Source organism: Physella acuta, unplaced genomic scaffold (assembly GCF_028476545.2).
Source record: "Physella acuta isolate Inbredline_101_S28 unplaced genomic scaffold, ASM2847654v3 ptg001646l, whole genome shotgun sequence".
Classification (NCBI taxonomy): domain Eukaryota; kingdom Metazoa; phylum Mollusca; class Gastropoda; family Physidae; genus Physella; species Physella acuta.
This window is the reverse complement of record NW_026733160.1, coordinates 135,571-156,405: the sequence shown is the minus strand read 5'-3', so window position 1 is coordinate 156,405 and position 20,835 is coordinate 135,571. Positions and strand designations below refer to the sequence as shown.

At 33.5% G+C, this 20,835-nt stretch overlaps 1 protein-coding gene across 1 annotated transcript; it reads right to left on the bottom strand.

Annotated features, from left to right (window-relative positions):
- Positions 1–3,827: 3,827 nt before the first annotated feature.
- LOC131929535 (angiopoietin-related protein 2-like) lies at positions 3,828–16,872 on the bottom strand. The gene is made up of 4 exons (XM_059285787.1): positions 16,761–16,872; positions 10,364–11,655; positions 9,393–9,512; positions 3,828–5,268 (listed from the first exon to the last, which is right to left on the bottom strand). Exons 1-4 carry the CDS (start codon positions 16,813–16,815, stop codon positions 4,891–4,893), a joined length of 1,845 nt encoding a protein of 614 aa, XP_059141770.1. The 5' UTR covers positions 16,816–16,872; the 3' UTR covers positions 3,828–4,890.
- Between the last annotated feature and the right edge of the window lie 3,963 nt (positions 16,873–20,835).

Here is a 20,835-nt window from a genome sequence, read left to right as displayed (position 1 = left end):
ACCAACTATTCAGTTCAGTCATAGCGCGTTGATGCACGATCAACGCGCGCCTGTATAAGTGGCTTTGATACAATTCGTTAGGTATGTGTCTCATAACGTTAAGGTTTCTGCGATAAGAAATATCACGATACCGATGCGTTAAATCGACCTGGTGTACTTTATTACTATCTTCTTTCACGCAGTCTTATTCGAAATAGCGTTAGCCGCGGCCGCTAATTCTACCGTCCACACTGTCAAAAGCCGATCTAAAAAATTATATATATTTTTTGTTTCAAACGTGAATGCTTTAGTTATGTATGAAGTCTTGCTATTTAAATAATGAATACTAATGAAATAACACAAAAACAATTGGTAAATAGTGTATAAGCAAGCCTAGCGGCTATTATACTGCAAGAAGAAGTACTGCAACAATATTTTTCAGGCTAAATTTCACATCGTCCAAATTTATAAGAGGCCATTTATTATTGGGTTATATAGGAAAACAACATGTAATCTGAGCCATATCTTAAATGTCGTCATTTAAAATTAAGATTTATTTCAAACTCGTGATTATTTTCTATAAATTAAAATGTAATATTCACAAAGGTTCAAATTGTTTTAACTTACACCATAAGAATATTTATTAAAATGTTAGCTGCATTTTAGAATAATCGTACACTAGCTTCATTTCAAACTTGTTCGAAAACAGATTAAACTGAACAATTCATAGATAAATGCAACCATTTAAATATGATTAAATTACAAAAAAATTGGATACCTGTGTATATACTATATTAATTGATATTTTAGACCCAATGTCGATCGGCCAAAAGAGTAATCGAATTTAGATGTTATAATTGAACACTTTCTTTACAGATCACAAAAATATATCAGGGGCAGAGGTCTGGGTTCGTGCGTGTGTTTACTGTGAATGACTTCATTATGGGCCATCCTGGGCCTTGGTAACGGTTGACGCCTATGCTTATGATAAAAGTCAGACCCCTGTACCTTAGACAAAATGTCAACGCTCTGCAAATACGTGTTGATGGTAGCAATTAAACGTAGGGTTAATGGCCACTGGTGTAAAATACGTGTTGGGTTGCAGATAATCAGTGTTTCATCCAGGCATCTCTCGGGGAGGTGGGGGATTTGTAATTCCCCCCACTCCCCGAAAGATATCTACCTCCCCCACCACCCGAAGGAAATAGAATGTATGTAGAAAATATATAATTTTACCAATGCCCCCTCCCCGATAAAATTTTAGTCGGCCCCACACAAATTTTCAAGTCCCCCCCCTCCACTTAGAAAAGAAGACTCAATTATAAACCTCGCATATATCAGTGTGTAGTTTAGTGATAATTTACTGATCTAACCTACACCGAGACAATAAAAAATTAATAACGAAATATTCAAACACATACTATTCCCAGTGTAAATTTGACGCTTGAATTTATTATAATTTTTAGTAAGATTTGAAAACATTTGGGATGTGATCTCTACAACTGAGATCGTCGGCATTAAATAATCTCCCATTAGAATATTTGAACATGAAATATTGTGCAAGGGAAATAATTTACAAACAACGTTATTAAAAAAAAAAACAATTAGACACTATTTTTTAACATTATACAACACACAGGTGACCTAATTTTAAAGCAAAAAATATATAAATAAATATTCTATTTTTTTCATATCAGTTGTATACGTCAGCACTTTAAAAGAGTAAAATTTAAATGTAAATTTATTTTCAAATAAACTTTACTAATTGTGTAAAATATTTAATATTTATAAAATTAATGTCATTTTTCTTTGCTACCTTGATATTAAAAACTTTAAATTTTGGATCCCTCTAGTAAGGGACAAAACTTTGAAACAAAAAGAATGGAAGACTATCCGAGGCAGAAAGTCGAGAACCATAATACAAAGGGAACACATCAATCTAAAAGTAACGGGTCAAGATGTTAGTGTAGTCCATTTTAAAATCAAAGAAGTATACACCACTGCAAAAGTTAATTGGCGTTTATTGCAATAGAGCTTGAATACAAACGGGAGTTCTAAGATTTAGATTTGATGGAAATCCTATAAAATATGAGGACACACCAGCTTTGCTGGAAATGGAAGATGGAGATTCTATCGATGTTTTTCAACAACAGACAAGAGGCCGATTGTCTCTTACATGGTAGAAGTAAGCAATACATTGAAATGGAAACACGTGAACTCTACTTCACTTGCCCCGTAGACCGTCAGGTTTGAAATAGAACTTTACTTTTTACATTGGAATGTAAGTTAAATGCTGATTAAACTGATAAAGTGTGTTGTACATTGTAAAACAGTTCTCACATCGAAGCCAACAACAATTTTTTTTTTAAATTACATATTAGTCCTTCAGCAACCTTCTGGACGCATAGACCAAACATATTAACTAGAGAGGCAATTTTTAACTAAATTACTAAATTTATTTTTAAAAATACGACATATATATATATATATATATATATATATATATATATATATATATATATATATATATGTATATATTTATATATATATATATATATTTAAACACAAAATACCACATACACCAATGGTATTTATATTGATTTGCAACTAAATACGCCCACTAAAACATTATAGCGACACACGCTTTTATTTATAGTGATATAAATAGTAGTGCATTAATATATTTAAAGAAAGTAATTTTATATTTAAAGTAACCGCAGATTTATTATATTTTTAAAAATTATTTATATTTAATAAAAAAATTGTATTATTTTCTTCTTTTTAGTGCATTTATAAAAGCTTGTAATTATAAACGTTTTTATGTATTTATTATATATAAAGCGTGACTGTTCTTAGATTAGTTAGAAAAAAACTGGATATCCTGCGGTACATTTTCTACTCGAGCACTCAACTTCTAGAACAGGTAAACTCGAAAGATCTAGACCAGGAATCTATCGCCTTGAGTGGTTTACATTTAAGCCGTGCCACAAATATTTCTCCAGTAGCCTCCCCTTGTCTGTACGTTTGACGCCGTATAGAACCTTCGTATCCCATTTTACCCAGTCACGCTCCCCCTACCGTGACAGCCTACAAATGTCTTTGATGGCAGCAATACTCTGGGAACACATACATACAAATGTCTTTGATGGCAGCAATACTCTGGGAACACACACATACAAATGTCTTTGATGGCAGCAATACTCTGGGAACACACACATACACACGTCTTCAGAATACAAGCTAATCTCTCATTTCTAACACACGGGCATTGCCGTTTTAAGCTCATTATACACCATCTAAATTGTTAAAGGGAATTCTGAAAAGTAATAAAGCACGATGCTAAAATCAACTTTTAGCTAGGACCAGAGATAAAAAAATAAAGTTAATACTGGAGCTAATACCAAAAATAACATTAAGGTAAAATCTTGTCAGCAGTGGTCTGGTGTCGGAAGGTCTGACCTGTATTGAAAACATTCACGTTAGAGGAACTGACAAGCTTACAGGATTTACAGACCACATCAGCAGTTGTTTCTTGTATGACAAAATACTGATAGAAATGGAAACATTAAGTTAATAAAGTTATTGATGTATCTTATCATATAGAGTTTACATTTTTCTATAATCTCGACATAAGCATGAAAAACGTAGTCAATGTTCCATAACGTGAGTAAAGTACCACCGTAGCTGTGTTGACTCATTTACGCACTAGCCTTGGTCCTTATTGTCTTTATCACATTACAAAATAACGACAGCTATTATATGTTTGATAATTCAGAAAATTTTATTATGTGTTAAAAAAAAACGAAAAAAAAAAACAAAACAAATAAAATAAAATAACACATATATCATAAGTTATATAAATGGATTTATTAGTAAATATATAAAACAAACAATTTCCTAAACTACAAAAGGAAGGCTTGATATTAAAATTAAGTGAGCGATATAATAAAGATGTATATAAATGCATATAATTGCTTTCCATTAATTGTGTCCATGTAAACATACTAATCAAATACAATTATAAAATTAGGTAATTGGAAATTTCTCTAGCCTATGGTATGGAACACAAACGACACTAAATTGTTCACGGGAGATAACAATTAAAATTACCCACTTGATTTGTGAGAGTATGGTTATATACCTTGAAAACGATAATAAAAGAATATTCCAATCTCAGTAATACAAACATATTCAGAATTAAAACTTTTATTTTGTACTAATATGTACTTATATGTGATAGGAGACTTTCTTCATAAACAAACATGCTCAATAATAGATACACTAGATAAAATATTAACTACTTAAACATAGGATTTACTTAAATGTTCACATTTATAATACAAAGCCTTACATATCCCAAATTAACAGTTACTTTCTACTTTATGCGATGTTAGGTGGCATATATACATCTTTCAAAAAACTATGCGAAAAAATATTATTGAAAAAATTGCACAAACATTACACACGTTATTAGAGTTAAACTTCACACGATCCGAGTGAATGTCTAATTAAAGATATAGTGGTAGATGACAACTACACTACTAGTCTAGTTATGAATATGCAAGAAATAAATGACACCATCATAGTCGTTTTTTACCTGTTTTAATGGCTAACACACACACAGTCAATCTATGAGGAATTTCAATTCCAGATGAGCGTATACATGGCTTTATTACATCATGATAGTAAAACAAACTCTGTTGTAGTTTTTAAAATCATTTTTTAAATAAAATGTTTGGTTTAATGTTCGTTAATTTTAAACTTCTTATGTATACTCACCATCAAGAAAATATTTCCTTAGTGAAATGTTTACATCTATTTATTTTAATACATGAAATGTTTCTGATGTTTATATAAATAATTTGTCTACTGTATATCTATTATTTTACCATAGCATTGTTTTCGGGTTGTTTACATTTGACGAAGTTTCATCTCAACAAAGTCTAGAGAGTCAGACCAGCCTGTAATGCCAGCCCAATGAATTCCTTTATCAACAACACGACTCGCCCATTCACCGTTGACGTTAACCCAGTGACAAGCCTCATACCACCAACCACCTCTACTCATGTCTACAGCACAGTTGCCACGTGACCACACATCGTTTTCAGAGTCAATGGTTGTAAACTTCATGCCCTTGTGACGACTAAAGTAGTCTCCACCATTCCCACCACTGAATGACGTGTAGCTCATCTTATACTTTGCTGCTTCATTTTCTACCTTAAAACCTCTGTACACAGCGTAGTAGTCTTTACCTTTATACTTCATGTCAAATCTGAGTTCATTATAACCCTGTGTTAGACAAAAAAATAGAAATATTTAGATATTGCATTGTGTTTGAAATATTGTAAGTATTGATCCCTCTATACTATATGATAATTATACATATCGATTAAAAAACGTAACGAAAATCTATAAACAATATACACAATTTTCCAAAACACATTATTACAATAATACACACACTGCTTGAAAACTTTCTTTGTAAAAAAAATATTGAATAAACTTGTTTTGATAGTTCCTGTATCTACCCCATCATTAAAACAAAAGACGTCTGTTGACAAAGGAAATATTACATTATCTATTGCCTGCTTACATTGCAACTGAAAAATATATTCCCTTACAAGAAATTCTATTTATATTCAATTTACGTATGGCTTTTCTAGAACTCCCTCCTTTTCAATTAATCACCTTACATTGCCTGCCGTTGTAACAAGCTCGCAGTTAATAAACCCATCTCCCTTACAATATATATTACTTATGTACTTTTCCTTCTTTTGATATGTTCAATAGCCCTAATTCTAAATCTTACAACGTATCTTATTTGTACCTCTATATGTATGTTGTGTGATGGAGTTAATATAAATAAGGTGAGGACAGGCGGGAGGGTGTGGAATAGAACTATTGATAAAACCGGTAGAGGAAGAAATGGCAGTGGTAAATACCCTGCTGACTGCATTACACTATTCTTCAAGGTTCGTTACATAACCACGATCTTTATTGTATAAACTGTGTTACCCTTCCTAAAATATCTAACTAATCTGTAAATCGGTTATCTAATAAACACTTCTGAAATCAACGGATCAAGACACTTAGCTTTTTTCCCCATAAAAATAAAACACGCTATGTTAATTTATTCATCTATTAACATACTGTATGTGCAGTAAATGCACCTTCGTCATATCAAGTGAAGATGTATAGTATTTGTTTCGTTATTTAGCTATTGTTTTGTAAAATGTAAAAACTCAACAAAATACATTAGGATGCATTCGCCATTAAAATAGCACGTTACTTAATCTAGGTCCATTTAAATGTATTTTAAATATTCAATGCCATGACTGATGATTTAAATGTGCATTTCAGTGACATGTGTACACCAGACGCATAGTCCAATCGATATGAAGATTAGATAAAATTATCAACATGAATGTATTAGTAACTGTAAACAATTGTATGCTATATTAATAGCAGAAATTTCAAGACTTTGCATTCACTACGTATCTCCACATTTGCAGCTTATATTATCCATCCATCTATTTATCTCCTTTTTCAACAGCCCATTAACAGTTTTAGCCAGATTCAATACATTCTTCCGCTCATATTTGTCATATGTCTTCATCGTCCAATTCTTGAATTTTATTTATTTTATCTCCACCTCAGCAATGCATTTAGGTCAAGTTGTAGCCTACATTATGGTAGGAATGCAGAGCCTGTCTAAAAGAGCATCGTATTTATTTTCTCTATCAGTATACAACCTCTACGGCGGCTTAATACTAAACTAGTTTACAACCTCGAATGTATAAGGGTTACGGTTGGTTAATTTATATTTAACTCTCATCTTCCGAGTTTGTTGATTACAACCATTTAGATACGCATCACCGCCTCTGGTATCTCACCAATCCCTCCCCTTTCTGACGTTTTTGGCCCCATGACCCCACCCCTACAACCCTCGTTCCCCCATGACCCCATCCCTACAACCTTCGTGCCCCATATCTTTTCGTACTATTTATTCTGTATAAATATGGTTTCTATTGCTCCTTTTTTAATCGGTTTTATTAACATAACATTCAAACAAACATTATAATGATGTTTTAACACTAATTTAATAGTATTTTATATCGACTTTCCATTGGTCCACAGCTTACATGACCCCATGACCCCATCCGTCTATCTCCCCACTTCCCCTAGACCCCCACCTCTTTTCACATGAAGTCGAATATCCTGAAAGTCATCCTTAAAAAGGTTTTGCTTACCTTTATTAACATGTACGAAACTATTCAAATTCTTTCATGAGAACACTGTTATCCAATTTTTGACCTTTAAAACTCCACCGTATCCCCAAACATCATTATAGCTTCACGCCTACCCACCCAAAACATGTCGGTACTAAGCAGTCAAATAATCTTAGCTACGACTATGCACATCGACACAGAAGCACCACACGTTATCCCCTCCCACTCAATCACTAACACTCCAACCTGTTCGGAACACTACCCCCCCCCCCCCCCCCCCAACGACCTTACCATGCCCCAGAACATCAGCTTTGATTTGTTTGTGTTTTTTTTCCCTATTATATCTAGTATTGTACAGCCATCCGTGACGATAGTTTACAGAAGACAATGAAAAGATCAAGCAAAGCTTGTTATTACCTCCCCTTATTTTTAAATCGTTTAAACCATAAATTATCTGCCCTTAATAGCCGTAAATAATTCGACCGGGCTCTACGATTGTAAACAAATCACGCGACTGGTAGGGTGGGGCAGGTAGCGACATGGTCTGTTGGGTATGCATGGAGAGAGGGGGGGGGGGGGTTGGCGTGCGTCTACGTCTTGTCCCGAATGGTCCCCCATGAAGAGAGTTATATACGTAGATGTTTATTGTACGAAATGGGATGAAATCCACTTAAACCTACTTTATTTTCGACTATTCTACTATATGTTATAATTTTCACCCTCGATTATTGGTAAAATGTTCTAAACCAGCATTTGACCACTTTTCTTTAACCAACATGCTTTAAACCCAATGTATGTTATGTATTTATTTACTTATTTATCTATTTATTTCAAATACCATATGCATCACTCCAACTACCTTGTAAATATCTCCCAAACGGCATGTTATGTTACAGTATTTTTTTTTAATTATAAAACACGATTACATTAGGCCCAAAATTAGTTTGGACATTAGAGTATCTGGTTTGTTATCTCAGTATAGTTACACATCTCATTGACATTTTTTTAAATTACTCAGGAAATAGATAATTTAAAATTAATTGAAGCAGGCTACAAAAAACTTTTTGAGGGGGATCCTTTTTTTTCTAGTTCCGCAATGATAATAACACATCAATATATTTTCTTCCAAGAAATATCTAGATCAAACGAACGTATGAATGCCAATTGTAGTACAATATCCTTCACTTACCGAATCAGTTATTCACTGCTAGTCAATAATACCCTCTTCTCTAAAATGTATTACCCTAGTTCCGTAATTACTATCCTCTCCTTTGAATTACAACATTTTACCATTCCTGTCCATCTCCTATTCATAACCCTAAGCTTTACATATCGCTAACCATTTTATACACTCTATGTACTGGTGTCCGTTGAATTATAAAATAGGTGAGTGTCCTATTGCAGTTTTATGTTGAATGGGGAGTAATTTACAGGGGTAGTTAATCTGAGGAAATGATAGGGGGGTAATGACTTGAGGATAGTTAAAGAGGGGTGGAAGAGCGGGAGCTGTAACATTCTATCCTCATCTTTGCCATGACATATGAAACTAGCTCAAGACCACTAAAATTGTAACATTATTTCTAGAGATGAGATATTAAAAAATAAATAAGTGTATTTTATTTGCAATTCAAATAATATAATAAAATAGATAATGTTATCTCTTGCGAAGTATTGGAAAAGACATTTGTTTATCGATAGTAAAATAATGTTTTTATTTGTTAATAGACGGTCTTTAACAGTTGTATACGTGCAAGTTGTGTCAGTAGAGATGTAAAATACAAAATCACTCAATCAAAAATGCGTGTTTCATACGTAATCTCGCGTGTCATATTAGTTTTTACACTAAATTTAATCGTTAATAAAAGTACTAAATTTTAAAGTAGATACGTTTTTGGAAATCACGCAGAAGAAATTATTGTCAAACTGAGAAAATGATGTTGAAACGAGCCCATGTTTTGTGAAACAGTTATCATATAACTAAACTAACAAACTAGTGTATACATGTATCACATAAAGTGATTGTTTTAAGAATTAGAAATTAAGTGATAGCATGTTTATCTTGAAGTGTGTATGGTACAATCACCTTAATACTCCCCTAAAACACATTACTCAGTGTTATTTCGTGATGTTCTAGTACAAAATTCAGTTTCCATGCAGGGTTTTAAGCAGCCAATATTTCCTTACCAAATCTGTCAACTTTGAAATTACATCATTTCCGATCCAAAAGTCTCCAGATGTTGAACCAAATCCGTTTTTATAATCGTTCCAAGTTCTTGTAAAGTTTACATCACCTTTGAGACGTCTCTGTAAGAAATAATAAATATTCTTATATAAAGTTTTAAAGCTTCTGTTTAAAATGACGGCGGTGGTAAACATACGGTTACTGAGTTCATTTGATTTATTCCAAGGTTTAATTATCTTTGAGATTAATTAAGATCTCTAGTTATATCATACAACAAACAATTTACTTAAAATCAAATCAGTCGTTAGTTTATTATACTTAATATTTTCATATTAACTCTCTAAACATTTCCAACACTTTGTGTATTAGACAGCTAAAATGTTTTTGGGATAACACACTTGCTTTAACTTTTGCTTGTGTTAAATATTGAAACCAAATAAATCGCAATTTTTGTACATACAACACTAAGTATATTTTTCACAATCAGATTTTTAAAAGTAAATTTACACTGAACATTGTCGTTGTCTATCACATAGTCTGATTTTCTCTTTTATTTTAAAATAAAAACTTTTATCAAGAAGAACAATAAACTAGACTACGAATCAGCTTTCACATCACAATCCCCAAAACATTGAGTTATGTTAAAAATACTGCTGTAAAATAAAACACATAACTTTAGGTCAACCAATTAAAATATTGACCAGCGCCCTACCAGACTACAATAAAACTTTAGCTGGTGTTTTAAACGTCGATATAATCTATTATAATCATATTAATTTCAAATAGCCAAACAAAAAGCTCGGTATATAGTTCAAATATTACTTTTTTTTTTCTTTAGACCGTAGCTAAGCGTCTATAATTTAGTATCATACATTTGTGTTAAAAGATGTAAATACATCAAAATTGTTAGAAAAAAATATCGGAAAAAACTTATTTGGTAAATGTCTAACAATGTTTTAAATGACAAAATAACCTGTATAATAATCCATCCTCCACTGTCAGTCTTGTTATCACACAATGTCCTGTTAACATCTACTCCAGCCTCTGTCATGTCCGAGAAAATACGATCGTTCATGCTGGTACATTTTATCTCCTCCAAATGGGCGTCTATATCAATGTCTGTTTTGTTTAGTAGTGATACAGCTGTTTGTAAATCCTTCAGTGTCTTTAACTGTGTCTCTGACTGTAATTTGTTGCTTTCATCCAGTTGTTGAATGCTTATATTGTGACGTTCCAATATCGCTGTGCTATTTTTTAACATTTCGTTAGTTAAATTTAGTAAATCTTTTTTGAAAACTTGCATGGTTTTTGTTAAAATTTCACTTTTATTTAACCTTTGAGACAAAGTTTGAACATCGAATGATACATTAACCACACTATTATTCAGTTTATCCAGTTGTTTTTGTAAAACAATGTATAGATTTGTTACATTTTGTACCGACCTATTTTGTTTTTCAAGTGTGTTATTGTTCGCTTGTATCTGTTCAATTGTCTTTAGATAGCTTTCAGTGAAGTTGTATTTAAAATGCGTGAGCTCTTGATTTGTGTTATTTAAGGTGTTCAATCTGTTATAAACGTTGTTCATTTGATTTTCAAGTCTCTGAATTGTAGATCCTTGGGCAGATAACAAGCTATTGAATCTACTTTCCATCGCATTAGTAAGGTTAACCAGAGTTTCATCACCCTTCTCCTTTGTTAATTCTGTTTTGTGATAACTAAGGTTAGAACGTTTGTCATCTGTTAAAAACTGTAAATTCATCTTCAAGTCAGCTCTGTTTAACTTATCAGAATATTTAAATGTTTTTAGAAACTCAGACATTCTATCAATTGTTTTATCAAACTCTGGAGTTTTAGCCTCTAAGGTCATTAACATCAGTGGCTTAAAATTGTCTTGGTCAACAGGTTTGGTTTTATTTTCTTTCATCTCAATGAGACCCCTTTTATTTGTGTAATACACATCACATCCAAACACTGTACTAAAACAATCAGAACGTTTTGTAAATGATACGGTCAATTCTCCAAACACTTTTGAAAACTTTCCTTCAACTTTTGATCCAATTACTTTATAATCTCGAACTCTTGATTCTGATTCTGATACACACGCCAACACAATTTTCCCCTCTAATTCACTGATCCTATAGACTGACATGTTGACAAGAGCTGATATTTCATTATCTTCTCTTGTGTTCTCCACACAATGTAACTTGCCACAAAATAAATCTTTACCCTCCATATAATATTCTCTTTCTAGTGAAATGTCAAGCCCTGAAATATATTAAAATAAACCAATGAAATTTGGAAAACTAAATTAATCAAGAAATACTTTCTTTTTATACACTTCAAGCACAACAGCATTCGATTAATCATTTCTTATTCAATTTCTTCATTGTAAATTATTTCCAAAGAAATCTATTTATTAATTGCAAAAAAATAAAAATAAAACATAAAACTGAAATTGTGTACAACAAGTTGTATTATTGTAATAATCGGTAACTTATTATTCAATATGTGTTAGTTTATTTAAATTACTTGGACAGAGCCAATAATTGAAAACAGGTAGGGCTTTTTATCGATGTTTGTGTAAACACATTACTTACAAATTAACATATACACAACTAAATAGAAAACTAGGTTTAAGCGTTCACTGGTAGAATTTTAAAAAATTAACTTAAACAAAATATGTTATGCATTTTAACGTTTAAATATAGTTTCTAAAACGGAAAGAAAACGGCAGCCCTCTAAAGTCATAAATGTATACGCTTTTGTTAAAAATAGAAATTGAATTAAAACTGAAGTAATTTACAATTAGCTAGTTTCAAGCTCGGTCACTGGTCTAATGAAGTACATTAGCTAGAGACAGCAACGCATCATAGGAAAACAAACATCTCTAAAACCCCATAAACTTCTACCTTGCTAAGTGTAGCGAATCTTATCCAGAAGTAAATGAAGGATGATATTGTGGTAAACAAATATAATGGCACAGAACATAAAACAGGCAATAATGAAGTTTGTTGCCGACATGTATGTCGTAAAATACATTGAAAGTGCATTCGAAGGAACAAATCATATGGCCCAGAACCTGAAACAGACAAAGACTATTCATAAGAAAGTGATTGGTTAAAAAAGTTATTTAAAAAAACTTTTTTGAAGATGATGTCAAGGAACAGTTAGGTTGGTTACTTATACATGAAGAAAATACTTCTACCTAAAGCAACCTATTTCTGGACGGCTGATCGATTTTAGCTTACAAAATTCTTGAGTTTGGTTCCGTGAGATGATAATCGAACTCTAACTATGGAACAGAAATAAAGACTGTACTGATCATTCTGTTCTTACATATAAAGATTAAAAGAAAATGACAAATGTTTTTCCTCTGTCCGTCGACAATGACGTTAACAAGCGAATAATTGTATACCGCGGTGTTTGGGCATAAGTTAATTTTTAGAAATGATTGACATTTGTAATATTGTTTTTTTAAGCGAAATTATTATCAAATTTATAAATGAAAAAAATTGGGAGTGATCTCCCTTAAACTTTCTCCGGTATTATTAAATAACACTACTGGGAAGGACAACACCATTTTTAATTTCATAAACTTTTAAAACTAAAAAAGTATCTCGTGATAAAATAATTGCGCATGAAGAGAACGGCTAAAAATATCTGAATAATAGTTCGGAATATTAATACTTTATAAATTCATATTGAGAAATTGGAAAGAGCGTAAATTACTACTTACGAACATCAGAAATTACTTAGAATTCGACAAAAAGGAGAGAAAGTGAACTTTTACTAACATTTCAAATTTAATTTATCTATCTAAAATAATAATCAAGTCACACGCTTATGAAAAATTAAGAGCAGAATAAGTTCAACTTCTGGTTACCGGAAATCACTAAAAAGTTCATGCGCAACTGCAAATTTAATATTATAGCTGTATACGAAATCTCATTAACCTAGCTATAACGGTACTCAAGTTATCGCGTCGAAAGACAATCACACACATATACACATTCAAAAATACACACATACACACATACACACATACACACATACACACATAATTACATACAAACATACACACATACACACGTACACAAGTACACACATACACACATACACACATACACATATACACACATACACACATACACACATACACACATACACACATACACACATACACACATACACACATACACACATACACACATACACACACAAATTCACACATACACACATACACACATACACACATACACACATACACACATACACACATACACACATACACGCATACACATACACACATACACACATACACATATACACACATACACATACACGCATACACACATACGAACATAAACACATACACACATACACACATACACACATACACATATACACACATACACACATACACACATACACACATACACACATACACACATATATACATACACACATACACACATACACACATATACAGATACACACATACACACATACACACATACACACATGCACACATACACACATACACACATACACAAATACACGCATACACGCATAAACTCATATACGCATACACACATATCGCCCATAAGCGCATACGCGCATACATATACACATACATACACACATACACACATATACACATACACGCATAAACACATACACGCATAAACGCAAACATGCATACACGCATACCCGCATACACGCATACCCGCATACACTCATACACGCATACACGCATACACGCATACACGCATACACACATACACACATACACACATACACACATACACACATACACACATACACACATACACACATACACACATACACACATACACACATACACACATACACACATACACACATACACACATACACACATACACACATACACATACACACATACACACATACACATACACACATACACACATACTCACATACTCACATACACACATACTCACATACACACATACACACATACACACATACACACATACACACATACACACATACACACATACACACATACACACATACACACATACACACATACACACATACACACATACACACATACACACATACACACATACACACATACACACATACACACATACACACATACACACATACACACATACACACATACAAAAATGCACGCATACACACATACACACATACACACATACATACACACATACACACATACACACATACACACATACACACATACACACATACACACATACACACATACACACATACACACATACACACATACACAAATACACACATACACACATACACACATACACACATACACACATACACACATACACACATACACACATACACACATACACACATACACACATACACACATACACACATACACACATACACACATACACACATACACACATACACACATACACACATACACACATACACACATACACACATACACACATACACACATACACACATACACACATACACACATACACACATACACACATACACACATACACACATACAACATACACACATACACACATACACACATACAAACATATACACATACACACATACACACATACACTCATACACACATACACACATACACACATACACACATACACACATACACAAATACACACATACACACATACACACATACACACATACACACATACACACATACACACAATCACACATACACACAATCACACATACACACATACACACAATCACACATACACACATACACACATACACACATACACACATACACACATACACACATACACACACACATACACACATACACACATACACACATACACACATACACACATACCACGCATACACACATACAACATACACACATACACACATACACACATACACACATACACATACACACATACACACATACGCACATGCACATACAGACATACACAAATATAAACATACACACATACACAAATACAAGCATACACGCATAAACTCATGCACGTATACACACATATCGCCCATAAGCGCATACGCGCATACGCATACACATACATACACACATACACACATACACACCGGAAATCACTGAAAAGTTCATGCACAACTGCAAATTTAATATTATACCTGTATTCGAAATCTCATTAACCTATCTATAACGGTACACACATACACACATGCACACATACATACATACACACATGCACACACATACACACAGGCACATACACATACACATACACACATACACTAATACACACATACACACATACACACATACACACATATACACATACACACATACACACATACACACATACACACATACACACATACACACATACACACATACACACATACACACATACACACATACCACGCATACACACATACAACATACACACATACACACATACACACATACACGCATACACGCATACATTCATACACGCATACACACATATCGCCCATAAGCGCATACACATACACATACATACACACATACACACAGACACACAAACATACATACATACATACACACATACACACATACACACATACACACATACACACATACACCTATACACACATACACACATACACACACATACATACACACATACACACATACACGCATACACGCATACACACATACACCTATACACACATACACACATACACACACACACACCTAGACACATACACACATACACGCATACACGCACACACTCATACACACATACACACATATCGCCCATAAGCGCATACGCGCATACACATACACATACATACATACATACACACATACACACATGCACGCATACACGCATACACGCATACATGCATACACGCATACACGCATACACGCATATACGACAACACGCCAACACGCATACACGCATACACACATACACACATACATTCATACACACATACACACATACACACATGCACACATACACACATACACACATGCACACACATACACACATGCACATGCACATACACACATACACACATACACACATACACACATACACACATATAAACATACACACATACACACATACACACATACACACATACACACATACACACACATACATACATACATACGGAAAAATCGCAAAAAAGTATTTGTCCGACTTAGGAGGAGTAAAACGTCAAGATTTGTGAAAATATCGATTTCGATTTTTTGCACGATTACAATACTTCCTCTATACTTCGTATACGTGGAAATAAAAACAAGCAATTGTTATCTAAAAAATTTACAGATAATTAAAAATAAATATCTCCATCTCGTTTGTTTTGCAGTTGTATACAAATGTACTTACCACAGGTGAACATGATATTTACAAACAACAGAGCCGTCAATAAAATAGAAGACATTGTTTAGTTGTGTAGTTCTGTATCACGTGAACTTGAGACTTCTCTAAACCGCTGCTTCTGTTTGCTTGTGAGGATATCGCCGTCTATTTATACCACAAACATTGGGTTGAAGCAAAAAAAAAAAAAAAAAACGTTAGGGCTAAGGCGTGTTGATAAAATTGCATGTGAAATTGCCTTGACCGAATTTGCCACGTTAAAAAAAACTATGCTGAAACGTCAATAAAGTTCATGGATCTCACATTTTAAAAAATTGACTACATTTTAAGAGCCCGACTTTTTATTTTAGAAAGGGTTTTTATGTACCTTTCTTTCTTTGTTATATTATTTAATTTAGCATACAGATGAAGTTTTAAAAGGAAAGAAATAAATTATCATCAACACTTTATCGAATATCATTTGTACTTTTTTTATTTTACATGTAGGGGGCATGTATGTCATCTTTCTTTTTATAAAGGTGGACACTAAGAAAAAACAAGGCGATGAAATCGGTTGTTTTAAAAATACAACTAAATGGTAACAAGCCATAAGGCAGAAAGTTTTGCCTCTTAACATTTAGCTCACCTAAAAAAACAACAAACGCACTAATAGAATAACTAGTTTTAAGCTGAATTACCACACAACGGTTTTATCTAATTCAACAAAAAAAAAAAAAAAACATATACACATACAAAGATAACCAGTAAAATTTTGAGAATCACTGGATTTGAATAAACCGACATATTTTTTAAAAAACCTGCCTGGGTGTGGGAACTCAGCTTCACACACGAATCACGTGACATGCAACGAGTAAAAACAACTCAAGCATCAAGATAAGAGCTCGGCTGTCTAGGTTATATCACCAGAGTCTTGGCCTTGAGATTTACATAACAGACTTACGAGTGTGAACATGTCAAGGCAACCTTTGGCCCTGCAGTAAGAAAGTATGTCAATCTTTCTTTCCCACGATTTAAAAATGTTATTCTCAAAATAAAAAAAAAACAAATGTGTATACCCAAACCAAAAGAAATCTTACAAGGACGAGTAAGCTTAGCATTTGTATGAAAATAAAAATGTATATTTTTTAAAAAAATCATCTTTCATACCAAAATTAACTATGTGTCGATTATTATTAACTAATACTTTCTGTACTAGAAGATAGTAGCAATAACCCAAAAAACCGTCAAGTTTTAGTTCAAATTAAATATGCATAGCAGTAAACCTTTACAGCAAAGAAGATGTTGTTTTTTTTTGTTAAAGTTCGTCAATTTTATGAACATTTTATTAAATGTACTACACATTAGATACAACTTGACTAAAGGGTTATACTTGTATCTTGTATTTGAGAAAGTAAAATAAATATTTTAATCTTCCCTATGTGGGGCATCAGAAATCTATGTCTTTTGAATAATACAGTTATTAACACATCTCACATGTTAGAATGCTGAGCAACGTACATTGTGTGTAGTATGCTATGCTTTCTTTTATTTTTAATATAATTTAATTATGCTTGTGACCTATCTCATATGTTAGTCAAAAAACTCGTCACCATATATGATATGCTGGTCACATGAGTCACCCCCACATGTTAGGTGCTGGTCACATGACTAGCCCCTACGTTTAAATTCTAATCACATGACTCAAGTCTTCATTTCAGATCCAGATTGTGCTAGTGATCAGCTAAAATAAATAAGCTATTTCGTTAGCATCATGCTTTTTAAATGCAAAATTTAGTTCAAAAGTTTAATCTTGATTGCATTGCTCCATAAATCAGCTACTTTATATCAGCAGTTTTACCGTAATTTTAAAGTTCTCGTGCCAGAAATCCATTGCCCTAATTGTTGCGGGAAGAAATGCAAAGTCAGTTACAGGCCTACATGTTTTTTTACCTACTCACGCGATAAAAAATTGTAATATCTCAAGGACAAGCTATGAGTGTAGAACGTAGATACCCACATTGTTATCTTGATGCACGTGTTGTTTTGCTCGGTTCATGCAAGACGATACCAGTGGGAAACGTTATTTTCGCGCGATGGTGCTGCAAAAATGTGTCTGGATCCAAAATGTTGGTTTCTTGCTTTTAAATTATGTCTTGTGCACAAGGGTTCTCAATTTGTTTTCGATGGATTCTATTTTAGAAAATTATGTCTTATGCACAAGGGTTCTCAATTTGTTTTCGATGGATTCTATTTTAAAAAATTATGTCTTGTGCACAAGGGTTCTCAATTTGTTTCCGATGGATTCAATTTTAGAAAATAACTTGTTGGTCGATTATCCATATGTCTTGTGCACAAGGGTTCTCAATTTGTTTTCGATGGATTCTATTTTAGATAACAACTGGTTAGTCGATTATCCATATTTCTTGTGCACAAGGGTTCTCAATTTGTTTTCGATGGATTCAAATTTAGAAAATAACTTGTTGGTCGATTATCCATATGTCTTGTGCACAAGGGTTCTCAATTTGTTTTTGATGGATTCTATTTTAGAAAATAACTTGTTTGTCGATTATCCATATGTCTTGTGCACAAGGGTTCTCAATTTGTTTTCGATGGATTCTATTTTAGATATTAACTTGTTGGTCGATTATATATATGTTTTGTGCACAAGGGTTCTCAATTTGTTTTCGATGGATTCTATTTTAGATAATAACTTGGTCATCGATTATCCATTGTAAATTTGATGGGTAGCGGTTTACAATATTTTAACAATAGAATAACTGATGGTGTTTTAGAAATACGTTTTAAAAATGTTTTCAAATGTAAACATGTATATATTTTTAAATATACAAACCCTTGTCCTAGTTTCGTCAGATCTTAATATTTCGATTATAAATTATCACCTTCCACTCTAGCCACTCCGACTGTTCTAACATGGGTTACAACAGTTAAAAGTTCTGATAAGAGGTAAGGGGTTGGATTAATGCCAGTGATTAACGGAAAGTGAGATGAAAGAATATTCAACCCTGAAAATGTTGGAGGTGGAGAATTAGTTAACTATTTGAAGCAAATATTATTAGGTAGGGGGAGAGGGTCGAATAATTAATTTAAAACAAAAAAGGCATCAAGGAAAATATAAACCACCGTTTTACACATCATGTATAAAAACAAAATGTTTATTGTTAGTCCAAGAAATCAGGTGTAGGCTATTTAGATTTTAAATGTATTTCGAAGCAGCTAGTAGTGACGTAGCGAGGTCGGGTGTCACCCGGTGCGGCACTTAATGGTGTCACCCCCCTCCCTCCCCCAGAGGCGTAGCGACCCTTCCCGGGAAAAACTTTCAAATTCTCGATTTGCACCCCCCCCCCCCTCAAAATTTCGATTTGCACCCCCCCCCCTCAAGCTTTCGATTTCCACCCCCCCCCCCCCTCAAACCTTCGATTTGCACACCCCCCCCCCCCTCAAACTTTCGATTTCCAGTTTAAATATGTATTTGTACTTATATATCATAATTAACCATAATTAGGAGTTCCTAGTCTCAAATGCTTAATTTGCGCTTTCTCCAAACACTGGTTGTCGAGATATGGGCCAAAAACTGCATTTTTTTTAGGTTTTTTGGCTTTTCCGGGAAATCCAGGAAGGAATTCCGGGAATTTTTTTGGCCTATGTTCATCCTCAGAACTTGCTTAACATATTTGCTTTTGGAACTAGTCCTCGATATTGCTTCGTTGAGGAGGAGATATGACTTAAAGCTGCGGACACACATCCATTCTCATGCAGGTTAATAGTCTTAGCTGGGGCTTGAATTGCTCAACATAGCATTACAAACATGCAGTTAGGATGTTGACTCTCATCAAATTCCGTTTTATTTCACATCAATATTTGTGTTCGTCGACTTACTTTTGTTTTTGCGCGACATAGTATGAAGAGATTAATTTTTTAAGAAAAAAAAATCAAACGACGTACCATTAATTCAGTTCAGTCGCTCGACGATTAGGGGTCGGCGTGGTCGAGTCGGAAAAGCTCATAAAAGCTCATGGTTTCTAAACTGAAAAGTCTCGAGTTCGAACCCTCGGGCAGATGAGGCTCGTTAGCTGGATACAGCCAC